This window comes from Sinocyclocheilus rhinocerous, unplaced genomic scaffold (assembly GCF_001515625.1).
Source record: "Sinocyclocheilus rhinocerous isolate Xijiao unplaced genomic scaffold, SAMN03320098_v1.1 scaffold173, whole genome shotgun sequence".
Taxonomy (NCBI): domain Eukaryota; kingdom Metazoa; phylum Chordata; class Actinopteri; order Cypriniformes; family Cyprinidae; genus Sinocyclocheilus; species Sinocyclocheilus rhinocerous.
The window spans coordinates 995578-1012964 of record NW_015645056.1 but is presented as its reverse complement, the minus strand read 5'-3'; the positions used below and the strand labels follow the sequence as shown (position 1 = coordinate 1012964).

General features: G+C 35.9%; 1 protein-coding gene across 1 annotated transcript in view; it reads left to right on the top strand.

Moving 5' to 3' along the window:
- Positions 1–17387, top strand: part of LOC107705142 (voltage-dependent R-type calcium channel subunit alpha-1E-like) — an 87365-nt gene that overhangs the window by 8589 nt on the left and 61389 nt on the right. The window contains exons 2-5 of the mRNA XM_016508296.1: positions 4506–4611; positions 5760–5899; positions 15939–16042; positions 16169–16327. Of these exons, the coding sequence (XP_016363782.1) occupies positions 4506–4611; positions 5760–5899; positions 15939–16042; positions 16169–16327 (509 nt within the window). The remainder of the gene's footprint in view (positions 1–4505; positions 4612–5759; positions 5900–15938; positions 16043–16168; positions 16328–17387) is intronic.

The following is a 17387-nucleotide window of genomic DNA, read 5'->3' as shown; positions in this document are numbered from 1 at the left end:
TAACATTTAAAAGTAGCATTTTAATTTAAGTGTATTCAACTGTTCTCTGTAATCACTTTTTACCGAAATAGTGCTAATTCTCATGCTGATGCGTTGCCGAAATCTGAGCCGGTTGAAGGACTGCAAACTTTAGACCGCGGCCTCGCGTTTCACTCATAGCTGAAAGATGCCATGACTGACTCCAAAACCTGCCCATAAACAAACAGTACTGAGATTAGAGAACATATTTTAACATCAAATTAAATTAAACTCAGTACTATAACGAATAAAATCCATTTATGTTATGCAAGGCAAAAGGCATTTCCATCATGTGAAATGACCTTATGTTGCGTTGGGTAAAATAATACAATTTACAGCACAGTAAATAATTTATAAATAAAATAAAATGTATACAAACATTTACTTCCCTGAAGAAGTGCACCAAATTGGCGGTGGCGCTGAGAACCGCTCTCCTGTAGACTCAAAAAGCCCGTGCTCTGACTGTAACTTAGCAGCTGGGTTTGTTTAATCGGAGACAGGCTCAACCCAGTGGTTGGGCAGAAAAAAATAACCCAGCAACTTAGTTACAGAAAAACTACCCAGCACCTGGGTAAAAAATATTAAAAATAACCCAATAAAATTACCCAACAAGTTGAACCCAGCATTTGGGTTAAAAAAAATAACCCAGCACCTGGGCAAAAATATTAAAAACAACCCAATAAAATGACCCAACGGGCTGAACCCAGCATTTGGGTACACTCTAAAAAATGCTGGGTTAAAAAGGGACAAACCCAGCTATTGGGTTGTTTTGACTCAAAACAAACCAACCACTGGGTCAAAACAACCCAATAGCTGGGTTTGTCCCTTTTTAACCCAGCGTTGGGTTATTTTTAACCCAGCATTGTTTAGAGTGTAAAAAAAAAATAACCCAGCGTACACTAAACCTAAACGACAGTACTAACAAAAGCAATTGTGAGATTAAAATGCATTTGCTGAATCTACCATGCCATTTTAACTTGCTTCTACAAGTCTTTGAGCTCTTTTATCATGACTTGTGTTTCATGGGACTTGTACCTGAGCGCTTCACATCATAAGTGCAATGCTGTACCAGGTGCGCTACCGAGCAAGTATACAACATCAGAAAAAGCATACAAATAGAGATGGTTGTGTGATATAGATATGAAAATGTGTTAATTTACTATGGTGGAAGTATTTTGAGGTTGCAACATAGTATCTCGCGAAGTATCATGCAAAAATAAGTCTTTATTAATGGATCATCTGACCCTGTAACCATAATCTGTGTGAACAGGAATTAAAGTTGTTGGTGATTTACTGCCAGTAGTCTTAATTTCAGATGGAAACTGCACTAAATTGTATGTATAGGTACTTTTTTGGAGTGGTAGAGTAGTAAATGTCCATTATGGTACATATGCCTCTATGCGTTTCTGTCCTTGACTAAGAAGAGAAGAAAGTTTGCTGGGTAGTTGATGGTTGTGCATTCTTCTGCAACGCACAACCATCAACCATGAGTGGCATGAAGTCGGAGCCTAAGTGCAGTTTAATAGTCATAAGAACCAACAAAACTGTTAAAGCTATCTGCATTCATTTTTACGGCTCTACACTTACTGTATGCAACAATTATCTCATTGATCTATTTTTTAGGACTTTTGGAGAAACATCTGAGACAAAGTCTTCTAAAAAGAACAAGTTCTGAACGAAAAAAAAAAATTGCTCTGGGCTATAGTGAGAATTTCATAATGATTGTAACAAAGCCTCTGAGATTTTGTTTGGGGAAAATAAATCGCAAATGTCTTTCCCTAGCAAAATGTTTTGGACAATTACACGGCTACATATTTCATTTATATTTTGAACACAGACTGAAAAATGTCTGTTATGCAATGGTAGCACAGAACCCAAGACACTGTACTAGTATTACACTCAAACCCATGCTGTTATATAGTGTATGCGTATTACAGCTTGTGCAGCATGTTATATAGCCAACATGTTTTTATACCAGTTTTAGGTTCAAAGTGAATAAATAAGCTACAACTCTCAAATAACAGGCAAAGTTACCCCAATAAGAAACAGACATATGGATATGAGGAAATTATAACATTTATAAGACTAGATGACTACTATTTTTCTACTGCTAAACTAATAGTAGTTGTCACACTAATTTAGTTCCCATTGCTTGTACATGTATAAGCCCATCCTCTCTGTGTAGTCTATGTCTTCCGTTACTTGTTCTTTAAAACACTTGTTGAGTTGTTGGCCACTGTGTCACCCCACAAACTGAATACATTTCATGTTTCCTGACATTCCTTCAGCTTTAATGAATTAAGTTCAGCTCTACCGATCCAATCAGCAGATTTCAGGTCATTATGAGGAATGCACTTGTTTTTCATACTTCAGCCTGAAAGCACATTACAAGCAGCACTTGAGATAATGTTTGGATGTTTCTCAGGTGAGCAAAACTCGCAGTCAACCCTCCCCGGAGGAGGTTAAGTGTAGAAAGCAGGTTGCCATGGCAATCCTTGCTGCTAGAGAGATGCCAAAAATAAAAAAGCTGAAAATTCTAGGTTAGTGCATCCCTGACTGAACTGACATTACTATGCTTATTATTTTATAATGCCATTTTTTTAGACTGTTTTATAGCTTCCAAGTATTTTACCTCGCTTGCAACCATCTTCTTATCTGACAAGAATGGTGAAATTGGCCCTCTGGTTGCGTAGAAAAGTAATAGCTCGGTTTTACTCTACAAGCTGCATGAGTTGAGGTATCATTCATGTCCGTAGCACAGCCAGTGCAGACTGCTTACTGTAATTGCAACATTTTAAGACTTTTGTTCAAATGATAAAATCTGATCATGATGCTCATTAAATGTTATAAAAAAAATAATTGGATATTCTTACATGCATGTCCATGGGCTGGTTGGCTGGTTGCCCCCTCGTTTATTTTTATTATCACTTAAAATGAAAACAATAAATGGACATACTTCATATACTAGTGTCTTTAATTATGCACTTACATTTTAATTAATTATTTGATACAATGCACTTATTGTGAACATACATGTTTTACATTGTCCTTAAATTTAAAAATACCTTTCTGTAATTACATCTCTAATTAACTTATGTAGTTACATCTATACTTACACTGTCAACCCTACCTTAACCCCTTAAACCTAATCATACTAAACCTGTCTCTAAACTTACCTCTGTCACCCCTCAATAACATCAAAAGTGTTTTGCAATTCAACATGAACACAACAGATACATGTACCTTAAATATTTTTGGCAGTAAGTGCACAGTAGTTAAAAACACCCACATATAAAGCGGGACCCAATAAATTAAATAATTTGTCATTCGTGATGGACGCCACCACTGTCAATCTGTAACACCCACGTCTAAAACACACCACAGAGATGTGAGTCCCATCCAAATTGCATCTTAAATGTTGTTTAGAAAACTAGTCCTGTCCAAGTATGGCTTTAGTAAAACATAAAAGATCATATTACTGTTAGTTGAGAAAAAAAAAAAGATTTAGAAAAAATGTTTTGATTCAACTTTAAATTTATTACACATAAACCGTTAAGGCTGCAATGTCGCCATAACATTAAAATGATTTTACATTTTTATTTTATTATTTTTTTTAATGAAATGATACTCTAAATATGAAACTAAAAAGTCATTGCTCAATGACACAAAGGCACTGTCTCAATGAGTGAGTCGTTGAGTCATTCATTCAATCGATTCATTTAAACAGCTGATTCATTCAGAATCAAAGTGACTGTCCTTATGAATGGGTCACTGAATCATTGACTCACCTGATTCGTTCAGTAACGTGGAATCATTGAGTAACAAAACGCTGCTGTGTGTTACTCAAAGGCACATTCAGTTCAATTTATGCTGGCTTACTTGAATGTGCTATTCGGGGTGGCACCAGTTAGTAATTAATAACTTAGGTTGGTGGACAGTGAATGACATGTTGGGTCACAAAGCTTTTACAAGCGAACCGCACTGCTGGTTCTACGGACATTGTCAGTTCATTCAGAGTGTTCACGCATGATCCAAAATCTGTGTAATCAGTGCTGACAGGAGCTAAAGCAATACAATACAGCTATAGTGAGTCTGTCAGTGAAGATATGCACACTTCATCCACTCACACACTCTCCATTAATGCAGCACTGACTCATTTACATAAGCTAAACTGAACTGGTCAACTGGCTCACTAGTCAACCTAGGTAGTATGCATTTAGTCAAACAAGTCCATATACTGATACATAAACATTTATGTAAACACAGTGTATTTGCAGTATTAATGCAGGCAGGTGTACAAGATTTTTGTGTTAATTAAGTGAAGTGTACACTACAGTGTGTCAGTCTTGAAGAGGAGAGTCTTCAAGGTTTAGATGTGAACTTATTTAAATTCAGTAATTCTCATTTTGTCACGTCAGAGATGAAGATGCATTGATGCATTTTTTTTTCCACTGATGTAATATTTGCCTTGACCCCTGTGCCATTACTCCATTCGAGTATATGATCCTGGCCACCATCATAGCCAACTGCATCGTTTTATCCCTGGAACAGCATCTTCCTGGTGAGGACAAGACGCCTATGTCCAAAAGGCTGGTAAGCATTACAAACATAAATCTATTCATATTTTAAATAAACATAACTGAACTAAATTATTGGATTCCCAGCATCCAGAGAGTACAAAAAAAAAATGCATACTGTTTCTCAGAAGATAGTGGCAAACGACAGCACTGGGAAATCTCCTGTAGGAGAAAAAAAAGAGAGACCCGTAAATCCGTGGCCACGGTTTTGCAATTCGCCCCCTCAGTTTATAAACCATACTCACAAATTTTTTGAAATCCATTCCCATGTTAATGCATTAAGACAGTGATAATAAAAGACCAATCTCAGTATACATCTTACTAATGCTACAAACTATATACAGGCAAGCTGATGTGGACAGAAACACTTAATGTGGCTTAAAGGACAAGACAGTGATATAAAAGTATGCAGTTTATAAAAAAAAAAAAACTATATACAGACAAGCAGATGTGGCCAGAACATGAATGCAATGCGCTGCATCAACAGTAAGGAGTATACTGAGTTTTAGTATCACTATCTGAATGCATTGAGCCACGTTAAGCGTTTTCTTTATAATGATTTTCTATGATAGGAAAATGCTTAACATGCAATTTTGCACATTGCATTAATATTCTGCCCACATCTGCTTGTCTGTATATAGTTTGCAACATCAGTAAGGTGTATAGTGAGTTTGGTATTTTGCTATCACTTTATTTTGTGGCGTTAAGCGTTTTCTTTACAGTTTTCTGTGGGGGAGTAAAAGCTTAACGTGGATTAATCCTTAATGGATTATGGTGCCATTGTCTTAGAATTAGATAGCGTTTATGATGAGAAATGTGAAATAAATTTGGTTTGGTTTGATGAATAAGGATTCATGTGTATTTAATTTATACAAAGAAATATATCTGCTTAAAAGAATGAAGAATGATGTATGCAATTTGTTATAAAGTATGCATACAATACATAACAACTGCTTGTTTACTGAAAAGAAGACCATGTTCTTGTTTCTTTATGACAGTGAAGAATATAAACCTAATGTCATGTCTACAAACCTTAATGTGATTCATATTACAGTTTGATATCAGTATAAAATCAAAACTAGAATGTACATTTCTCTATTTATATTTTCTATTGATTGTTTTGTTTAATTATTTGATCTGTTTCTTTCTCATTGGGTCCATTAGGAGAAGACCGAGCCTTATTTCATTGGGATCTTCTGTTTTGAGGCTGGTATCAAGCTGGTGGCGCTCGGTTTTGTTTTTCATAAGGGTTCCTATCTCAGAAACGGCTGGAATGTAATGGACTTCATTGTTGTGCTAAGTGGGTAAGTGACATTTATATTTTCTTTCTCCTCACTGATTTTTGATACTTCATTGCAGTGAATAGTTTGAGATTACAGGCGTGTGCTTCCCTTCAAAACATGGCTATGGTAGGCATGGCCTGTAGTTGCTATCTGCTCCTCGATTTCTGCTTGCACAGTCAGAACTTCCCCAAGCACTTCTCCACTTTCTTAAGAGGGCGAGGAGCGTTTCTGCTGATCTTCTATCATTCAGTTCTGATTGATGGAGCAAGCCTGTTCATATGTACTCTTCAGGCAGCTCTGTATCCCAAAATGCAGCTATTTGTATGTCGTACTACATGTTTTATTGTGTATTATTTATTTTTTTATTTTTTTAGTTTTCCAAGCATACTCATAAATATTAAAGCTTGTTTCCACCACTGAGTAAAACATAAAAAAGGAAATTGCAATTGCATATCTAGCATTTCTGACTTTTTTTCTCAGAATTGCATGTCTGTATGTCACAATTTTGACTTTATAACATGCAGTTTTGAAATATAAAGTCAGAATTGTGAGATATAAACTCGCAGTTGTAAGCAAATAGTATTTTTTCTCCCTCAGAATTGGAATTTGTTGGATTTTTTTAGTGCTGTCAAATGATTAATCGCGATTAATCGCATCCAAAATAAAAGTTTTTGTTTGCATAATATATGTGTGGGTGTTCTGTGTATATGTATTATGTATATATATAAATACACACACATACAGTATATATTTTGAAAATATGTACATGTATTTACATGTCTATATTTATATTCATATAATTTATATTTTAAAAAATATATTTAATATATAAACATAACATATTCTTCTGAAATATATACATGCATGTGTGTGTATTTATATATACATAATAAATATACACAGCACACATACATATATTATGTAAACACATTTTTTAAAATTTGGATGCGATTAATCACGATTAATCGTTTGACAACAATATATTCGCAAATATGAGAATAAATGTATATCTTGCAGTTCTGACTTTATAACTCACAATTGTGAGTTTATATGCAATTCTGAGAAAATAAGCACGAATTGTAAGAAAAAAGTTGTGAGAAAATAGAATTGTGGGGTATAAACTTGCAACTGTGAGAATAAAAGTCAGAATTGTCAGTTTATATCATGCAATTGCGAGAATTGCGAGAAAAAGTCAGAATTATGAGAGAAAAAGTTGCAATTACCTTTTTTTGTTAATTCAGCGGTGGAAACATGCTTCCACACATAGGTCTATAGAATGATGCATAAAAAAGATAAATATAGAAAAAAACTGTAAATAATAAATCAGCTGCAAAACGGGTTCCAAGTGATCAATGGCTTAAGGTGTTGCTTTTAAACCCATTGCACAGGTTCTGTGGGGATTCATGCAATGTAAGCAATGATGTGCATCCGAGTCCCTTTGTTTGAATGGCAACATTTTTATTCTAAAATCTTTATTTAAATATGGCAACCTGATCCCTTGTTCTCCGATATTTCTATGATTGAATGACTGACAGAGACCCATCCTCTATCTGCCAATCACTGTGGGCATAGCTTGATGACTTCATCCGTAGCAATGAGCTCAACCCCGCCCTTTCTCATAGTTTAAGATTTCTCCCATTCATTAGTTAAATTTGCTCTCAGCCGCTTTGTGAATAGGTTTGAAGAGGAATCTCTTACCTAAGAACTTTTACTGCTATTTAGGAGAACTCTTAGTTGTAAGACAAAATGTTTTGTGAATACGGCTGCAGATTTATGGGTCAGAGGTCTGTGAAAGCGAGTCGTTTATCTGAATGGCAGTTACTCAGGTTGCTTTGTTTCATTGGCAGTCATTTCCAAAACATTTCTTAAGCAAATCAATTGAGCCGTAAAGACTCGTTGAAGCAAAGAAAACACCTTTTGAAACAACAGAAGCCTATTTCCCACAGTTAAGAGCTTGCCCAAAAAAAATGGTGAAGCGTCCACTAAAATATAATAAAACGTTTGATATTTTGTCAAAAATACATGGCTACTTTTGAATGGCTGTGAATGGAGAGAGATGCTTTTCTGCACACATAGTAGCCTGTGCTAGCCAAACCCTGACCCCCTGTTGTCAATGTAATGTGGGTGTCTGCAGCAAGAAATGATTTTGCACCCTAGCTTTTATCCATTTAATAGATGAAATTATGGCATATCATGCCAGGTCTTTTTTCACATTTTAATAGATGTTTTTAAAAGCTGCGAAACGGTCTGACATTGATTTTAACACACATCACATCAATGAAAGGTGTAATTTCTATAAGGTTGCATAGAAATGTCTAAGTGCATCCATTCATAAAACATGAGCAGAACATAATTCTGTGTAAAATGTTCATAAATCTACTCTCAGATTAATTGCAGAGCGGTTTAACAGAGAAATATGTCCTGCTCGTGCTTCATGAATGAGGCTGAGTGTGTGTTATATCTGATCCTATGTACTTGTTTGGCATTGAAAGATCCACTTCTTATTACAAAGTAATAATAATTATGTTTGCACACAACCTTATGATCCATTTAGTCTTTAAATGCCAGTTTTTCTCCTGAAAATCTCTCTTAGAGTGGCTACTAAAATCTGAAACGAAAGCGATTATCTACATATCTGACACACTTTTGGCTCTAACATACCTGACCTCTTTAAAAACAGTGAAAGTAAGTCAGACTTAAAAGAAAACTACATGTGTCATTCCACTCATCTGGGAACTGAAACAAGGCCAGTAGGCCATTGCTTGTGGCTTTCATTTCATCTGAAATTAATGATTAGCTGCAAGCGAATCTGCTGGGACAGGGCCAATTTTATATTTTTTTCCTTCACAGGTCTCCTGGGAACATATGGAGAAACTTTGCATTTGACATGATAAAACAAATATGAGTATGATACTGTTGAAGTGACAGCTCACACACAGCTCTCTCACCTCGCTGCTGTATGTTTCCTTCTCATGATCCTTCAAGTAGTGTTGGAATATATACAGTAATATATACAGTAACGACAGACAAGTTCCCAAAAACCATAAACCTTTCCAAGTGATTTTAAACATTTAACTACAACATGAACATACAGTATACAAGTGGAAGTGTCTGAAAAAGGTGCCTTGAAAAATGTGTTCTTAGATAATAATAAGTTATATTTATTGAATTTTGAGATATAGGTTTGGGATTTATGTAAAATTCCAAGTTTATGGCATTAATTTAGTGTGTCACTGTAAAAAATCATTGTAATATTAATTCAATTCAAGTTTATTTGTATAGCGCTTTTCACGATACTCTTGACCTGGTAAGGACTCTAGCCGCTGCATTTTGGACCGACCACCTGTAGCTTGTTTATTGAAGATGCAGGATAATGGTAATGGTTAATGGTAAAATACTGTAAAAACCTGTCAATTGAATAATGGTAAGTTCCCTTACTCTATACAGTGAAAAACTGTAATAGATCTAATGGGGCGTTTCATGCAATTTTACAGAAAAATACTGTTAAATGTACAGTACAAGTGAAAAAGAAGAAGACATCTCATAATTTACAATTGACATTCCCAGAATTCTCTTTGGCAGCTCACATTTGATGGCTTTTCATTGAAATAACAATGTTTCTGTCTGCTTTTCTTATCAGTTATGTACATTATGTCACATCTTATGTTACATTATTTATTGGAGTATTTTACTGTCATGTGTGCTATCATGATGGTGTTTTGTGTTTGTGTGCATGGCACAGTGTGCTCCTATATATTAGTATTTACTTCAGCTTGTGGAACATCTAGTTGTGATGAACTTTGTGACCACCTGTGTTTTTATGCTGGTTGTAATTTGGTATATCAACATTTCAATTAAAGAAATGCATGTTTTCTACTGTCAAGTTGATTTCAACCTTTAAAATTGAGAGAGAAAAAAAAATCTGCTACCATTTTCTTTTCTCTTTTTTTTTATTTTTTTTTATTACAGTGCATTTCTGGCAGCCACAGCTGCCTTTCACTGAATGTGTGTCCCAGTTCACACAGGTTATTTATGCACTACTCTATGCTGTTTTTTAGTATAAATAGTGTGATTAGTGTTTTCACACTAAAAATTCCAAATAGAGAAAAAAAAAAAAAGTACTTAAATATATATGTGTGTGTGTCACAATTCACTCAGGGAGCAAGGAACGAGGAAACGAGGAGTACTTGAATAACAGTCTTTAATAATCCACAGGAAAACCGAGAACAAGGAGGACATTCAACAAGTAGACCCGACCAACAAGAACTGAAAGGACAGTGGTTCCCAAACCTGTCCTGGAGGACCCCCTGCCCTGCACATTTTGTATGTCTCCCTAATCAGACACACCCAATTTAGTTATTGCAGTCTCTACTAACGAGCTGATGAGTGGAATCAGGTGTGTTAGATAAGGGAGACATACAAAAGGTGCAGGGCAGGGGGGCCTCCAGGACAGGTTTGGGAACCACTACGGCATATAAAGGCAGGATAATTGGGGAGGAACGAGACACACCTGGAATAAAATTAACACAATCAACATGAGGAAGAAACTGGGTCACAGGGGCAAAAACACACACAGAATAGTCCATAATCCTGACAATATGGTCATGTCCCAAAATTGTACGTGTGAGTGCTTAGGAGTGGTTGGGTTGTAGCTTGTTGCTGCAGTAAACACTGTTGTTGTGTAGAATCACGACATGTTTGATATTTTGAACTGATCTTAAAACACATTAGCTGTGTCTCAATTAGAAGGCTGCGCCCTCCGGAGGTCGCATTCGAAGGCTGCATACGTCATCGAAGCTGTCTCATTTCAGAAAAGCAAGTAGGACACTCCGAATGCGACCTTCGAATGCGACCTTCTTTCACAGGAATTCGGAGGATGCATGAGGTGTATCCTTCGCTGCTACAGATAACCCACAATTCTTTGCGTCGCCGTAAACAACCGTTGTTAATTTGAAAAATGCCGGCGCCGGCAGATGTACACACAAGCGCAGATGTGGTGTTTACAACTTACCTTAAATCGCCTCGGTAAAAACAGATAAACTTTGTTTTTAATATCCTCCTCCTTTTTTTTCTCTAACAGATGTCTGCTGTACGTACGCTGCAGCTCCTCAAACATTGAACAAAATAAAACAAGTAAAAGCATTTTTTTTTTTTCAAATTACTTTCCAAATTTAGAAATAATTTTCCTTCATTTAAGTAGTGTGAGAGCGCAAGGATGCTCTAAATGTGTTGGCATAGCAACGTGATACTTCCTGTTTCCTTTTCCGCCTGTCCTACGAAGGCCGTCTCGTTTAATTCTAGGTTGAGGACACTTCGTATAAGCATCCTACAGAGGATGCGACCTCCAGAGGATTCCGGAGGGCGCAGCCTTCTAAATGAGACACAGCTATTGTTTTCATTTATCATGCGTCTCCTAGCAACAAACCGCATGTTTTAGCATGAGATTGTTGTATTCAGAATGACTTAAAAGTCTACTAGTCCTTCAGTGTATGATGCCCAATTTATCTCTATAACCATTTACAAGTGCATGATACCTAAAGGAGATTTAAACAAGTCCGCTGCAAGTGACATGCAATTTTATGTTTCAGCCACAGATGGCGATAGAGAGACAATAGTTGCGTATTGGCGGTACTGTAGTGTTGTAGTACTCAAGACCGGTCTTGGTCTTTCTTGAGTTCAAGACTGGTGAAGACCACAACTGTGGGGATATCACTAAAGTGCCGGTGCATTGTCTGATTTATTTATAACCATCATTAATTTGAGTAGATGTAAAACTTCCTGTTTCAAATGCAATCAATGATTAAATAAATAACTAAATAACAATAATAAATAATTTGATTTATACCAGTGGATCTCAACATTTTTGACTTCAAAGCCTCCTTATTTCGACAATATTTGAAGGCCACCCTCCACTCACCCAAAATATTTTAGAGCTTAGCATGACTAGAAAGATAAGAAAAATAACAAAATACTAAGAAATATTTTTGAATTTGTAGTTGTTTTAGCTTATTTTAATGCTTGTTTAATCTTATTCTAAATAATTTTAAGTTATCTTGAGGCCCCAGTGGGCCCCGGCCCCCTGGCTGAGAACCACTGATTTATACTGTTATGCCGGGTTAGAAATTAATGAGTAATTGTGTCAAAAATGTCACCAAAATTAATACAAATACCCACAAAATTCAAGATATTGTGGTTAGATACTTACATACTTGTATGAGATCTGTATTTTTTCAAAATATGATACAATTAAGCAATATCACAAGAGCAAAAGAGCTGTTTTCACAAATTTGATATTACTTTTATACAAATATTCAATAAACAAAAGTTATTTTTTAAAACATCATTACTTATGCATTTGTAATTGTCAGTGTTGGGGAAAGTTACTTTTAAAAATCACTAAAAACTCCCTAAAAAAGTAACTAATAATTTTAATTAGTTACTTTTTATGGAAAGTAATGCGTTACGTTACTTTTTAAATCTAGGCAGGGCTTGCTTGTTTGTTTTTGATATATAAAAAGTTCTTATTTTTCAAATGTAAAAACCCTTTCACAACAGAAGTGAAATGAATGCGCCTCAGGCTGAAGCAAAAGTAAATTCATGTCTGTACAGTAGAGAACGAAGCGCATGAAGAATATGACGCAGGAGAAGAAAGCTCAACACTATTCCGCAATAACAAAAATAAAACACAAATGTGTCATTTTTGCTTATTAGTATGGTTGAATTGGATCATCTAAGGTCAGTAGCAAAGATATTGGTTAATAAAATGGGATAAAATATAAATGACATTTGTCTTATTTAACATTTAATCATAGCAGGCTTGTATAGTATTTTGCATAGTTTGCATTTGATTTTGAGGAATACTGAATCTGAGATGAGTAAACACGTGTTCATATTTAGTCTAGAACTACAGTAAGATCATGTTCACACACAACGCTCTGCACTTACTCCTGATTTCTGTCTCCATGGCAACACCAGAGCTGTCACTCAACACATGGAAACAAAGTAACTGGCGTTACGTATTTGAAAAAGTAACTCACTTATTTCCTTTTAAATTAACAAGTAATGCGTTAGTTACTTTAAAAAGTAATCTGATTACGTAACTCGCGTTACCCCCAACACTGATGATTGTACCGATTCAGATGCAGCTTCTGTGCCGCCACTGCAGTGCAAAGATGAATTTATTCTAATTGTATTTAATGATTAAAAATAAGACATTTCTCAAGCAGCAAATTTGGATCTTTCAGATGAATTTGAGTAGTGGTCTCGGATTGGGTGGTCTTGACTATTCCGATTAAATGATTCATAGAATATGTCATTCAGATTTCCCCTAATAATATATTCGATAATGCGTCAAGTGTGAATATTTTACAATGTAGCCGGACTTCATCTGCGTGTCTTGAAGAAGCGGACAACGGTGCGCTGCTTCAAAGCTGCATGAGCGTACAGTGTGCTCAGATGTTGAGAACGCAGCATAGACTCGGCATGAAGCCTTTCTTTCACAGTGTGTGAAACATGAAGCATTTGCTGCAGATATGCCGATGATTCACCACTAAGTGCTGATAATGTTATTCCTCCATCTTCCTCCCCGTTGACTGGCTCTCAGAGCTCAGTTCAGCGCTGTGTGTAGGTGTTCATGTGTGGGTGAGCCCATATTCATTTCATGTTTGCATTGCAGCTTTTTCACTGACAGGTACAAAGAAATCAGATTGTGAAATAATTAATAGTGTTTGGTCATGTTACACTGATTGATAGAAATGTGTGCAATGACACAAAGGTACAAACATAATTGATTATTATGACATGCACAAAACAAAATGGGTTCAGTTAGAAAAAGCCTTGAATATATAAAACACTGTTAAGCCTAAGGAAGCACATGTTCTGTTAGATGAAGGTTATTATTAAACAGACTGTCCTATGGTTTAAACGCAGTACATTTTGTACTTTGTCCATTGATTGATCAGGAAGCATTACATAAGTTCCTCTGAATCACAGATTGAAAGCTCCCGTAAGAAAAGCGGATGTTTATAAAAAGGCATAATGAAGCAGGCTCCTCTCTGTTCCTGATATGAAGGATTTGTTGATGCAAATCATGATGTACAATAGTACGGACGTGCTGCAGCTCTGGAGGCTACAGAAAGATTCACAACCTTGAATTTTCACACCATTTACACCCCCGAGCAATGCTTTCATCCACTCACCCACTCACTCGCTCCACGGCTCGCTCTCTTTCTGACGCTCGCTTTTTCCTTTTTCCTCTTCCATACTGTAATTAATATTCTCTTGTTCAGATTTATCCCTGAGTTCATGACTTTGGGTTCCTCCTGAATATTAGCAATTGTCTTAGTGTTCACAGATGCTGTTGTCTAATGTGTTTGTCACCGTATCGTGTCTGTAACAGCTCTCACCGATGCCAAAGTGCCCACTTCCCATTTCTTTTGTGAGGTTGTTCACATGACCTTTTAAATGTAGCACATATCAGCATGTGTGAAACACCCTGACATCTTACCATAGTATCAGCTAATTTAAAGTCACCGTAAAATCAAAACAGACTATTCTTTTTTTATGGAATATTGCAGTGTTGTTGTTTTGATTTTTCAAATGATTTATCCATGTGCATCATTATTTTTATTTTTATCTTTTAATGCATGTGCTTTAATATAAATAAACAAAAATGCAATAAACTCACATGAGATCCAGCAATAGCAAACAAGAACAATTCAACGATCCAGTCAATTCCAGATGCACAAAATCACGTCCCGCCCTACATTTATTTTTCTCATTCAAAAAGCCATTTATCTTGGATACATCTCACAATAGGGAAGAACATTAAATGCATTTTTATTATTATTATTTTATAATATTTCCTGAGGTGTACTAGCAATCTTAGTATGTTTTTATTTTTTATTTTTCAAACCCACGGTCCTAATTTAGATATAAATGGTCATTTTTCTCTGATTTCATCGTTGTTGAAAGGGCGTGTCTACTGTGAGACTTCAGTGTAAACACCCACGGCTGTGATTGGCTGACGTCTTTGCATATTAAATGTGCATTACGTCTGGGACTCTTGCATTTTTACTATAACTGCTGCCTAGATGAACTAATGGTGAAAAGTGTTGATTATTCTGCACTAGCATTATATTTAGACCTACTCCCGTCGCATCAGAGGTTGCAGAGCTGCAACACAGTCTGAGCACACAGTACTTTCAATGATCTGCAATCTCACACATTCTTTCATCAGAACTATTACAGTGAAAACATGATGTAAACACGAGACTCGTTGAGCAGTGTCAACTGTGGCATTGACTATAATGGGAGTTTTGACGAAAATGCAGAAATCAAATCCCTTTCAGATCAGATCGCTTTCTTTATAGAAGTAATGTAAATAAATTATATAATCTATAAATGTAATATAATAATTTAATCTTAACACCTTATAATCACTACCGTATTTATTCATATAATACATTTATGCTAGAAATGCATTAGTTAATTATACCTAAAGCATTAACTAAGGTTGATGAAGTTTGTAAAGTATAATTTATTATATCACATTTTGTTTTTACATCTGAACTTCTATTGTCACTGTGTAGAGAGTTCAAAACATTGAGAAATAATGTGTTAATATATTGTAAATAAATGCGTTTTGCAATTTCTGTGCATCATAAAGCGCAATTCATGAATGATTGTATAATTCGATGCTAAATCAAGCATGCAATTTTGAAAAATGTCATGTTAAATGTAAAAGAAAAGATATTTCTGTGTCATAGAAAAAAATCAGATTTGTGCCACATTTACAGGAATAGTTCACCCACAAATGAAAATTCTGAACACAAAAGATGTTTTGATGAATGCTGGTAACCAAACCAGAAACAGTTTGGTTCCCAACATTCTTTAAAATATCTTCTTTTGTGTTCAACAGAAATACATAAGTTTAGAACAACTTGAGGATGAGTAAATGATGCCAGGATTTCCATTTCTGGGTGAACTGTCCCTTTAACGGTTTTGTGGACGAAGCCTTATTTCCATTTGTGTTTTTTTTTTCTTTTCGTTCTGTCTGCAGGATTCTGGCCACTGCCGGTTCTCATATGAATATCCCCGTGGATCTGAGGACCCTGAGAGCTGTGCGTGTGCTCAGACCCCTCAAACTAGTCTCCGGTATCCCTAGTAAGTAACTCATCTCATTATTTATCCACCATTATTTAAAATCATTTTGTCACATATGACACGCAGTCTTTAGTATTTAAAGTATTGGCCAGAAGTACTTGCACTAATCCAGATGAATTCCTCCAGGTTTACAGATAGTTCTGAAGTCCATTATCAAAGCGATGGTGCCACTGCTGCAGATCGGCCTTCTGCTGTTCTTCGCCATCCTGATGTTCGCTATCATCGGTCTGGAGTTTTACAGTGGCAAATTACACCACACTTGCCTGCCCTCTCCAGATATACTCGGTATGGAGAATCTTTTCAGCCTTTAACTCAAATGAAACGGGAATGCTGCAGTATACTGGAGCTGCCATGCCATATGCAATTCGATTCTGCCATCTTTGATCCTGGGTGCTCAGTTCTGCTGCCAAGTTTTCTAAGCCAATCACGTGAGCCAAAATGCCATGTGATTTATCATTCGAACGCCACTGGAAAATCATATCTTGACAAATATGATTGGCTGACAGTACCACAGTCCCAAGCTTCTCTCTGTGATATCAAAGGCAGCAGACAAAGAAATACATACTGTGGATCTATTTTACACTCCCAAAAAGAACCAGAGTAGATACAACATCTAATTTTATTAGTAATCTTATTTTATGAATCTTATGAATTGCCATCAATGACACTGTGGCTGAGGTGAAATCTAGGGTGTTTCTCGATCTGAAGGCTGCGTCCTAGTAAGACTGCATCGAAGGCGGTCTCGGGTTGAAGGATCCTTGGAAGGCAGCCTTCATTTTGCGCCGTTCGTTCAACATATTTTGATCATTCATCAAGTGTGTCCTCCAATCACCCACAGTCCGTAGCATATAATTATGAAAAGAATTTCCAGAAAACGAGTCGGCACTGAGCTCGTCCAATTTCATTATGAAATGCAAGACAAAAAGGCGTGTGTTTGCTTTTGTTTTGTTGTAAGTTAATCACATAAAGCACTGTGAGACCACAGATGGTTGTTATTCACTGTACTGCATTGCTTCCCAAAATCATTTTTAAAAGTATTTTCACACCGTGACTGTGGGGGCGGAAACATTTATGATGGGGCTTTTTTTTTTCTTGGTTATACAAATGTTAAGGAAATATTGCATTTGATCATTTTGCAAACATTACGAGAACATTACTTTTGTATGTTCTCTGAACATTCTGAAAAAAGTAACATTTAAAAAATGTTAGGTGAACTAAAACATTTCAGAAAAAAAGTTCCATGAACAATGTTTAAAGTTTTTCAAAACTTATTTTTTTGTTGGTTATATTCAAATATTAAGAGAACATTTGATCATTTTGCAAACTTTATGGGAATGCTACTTTT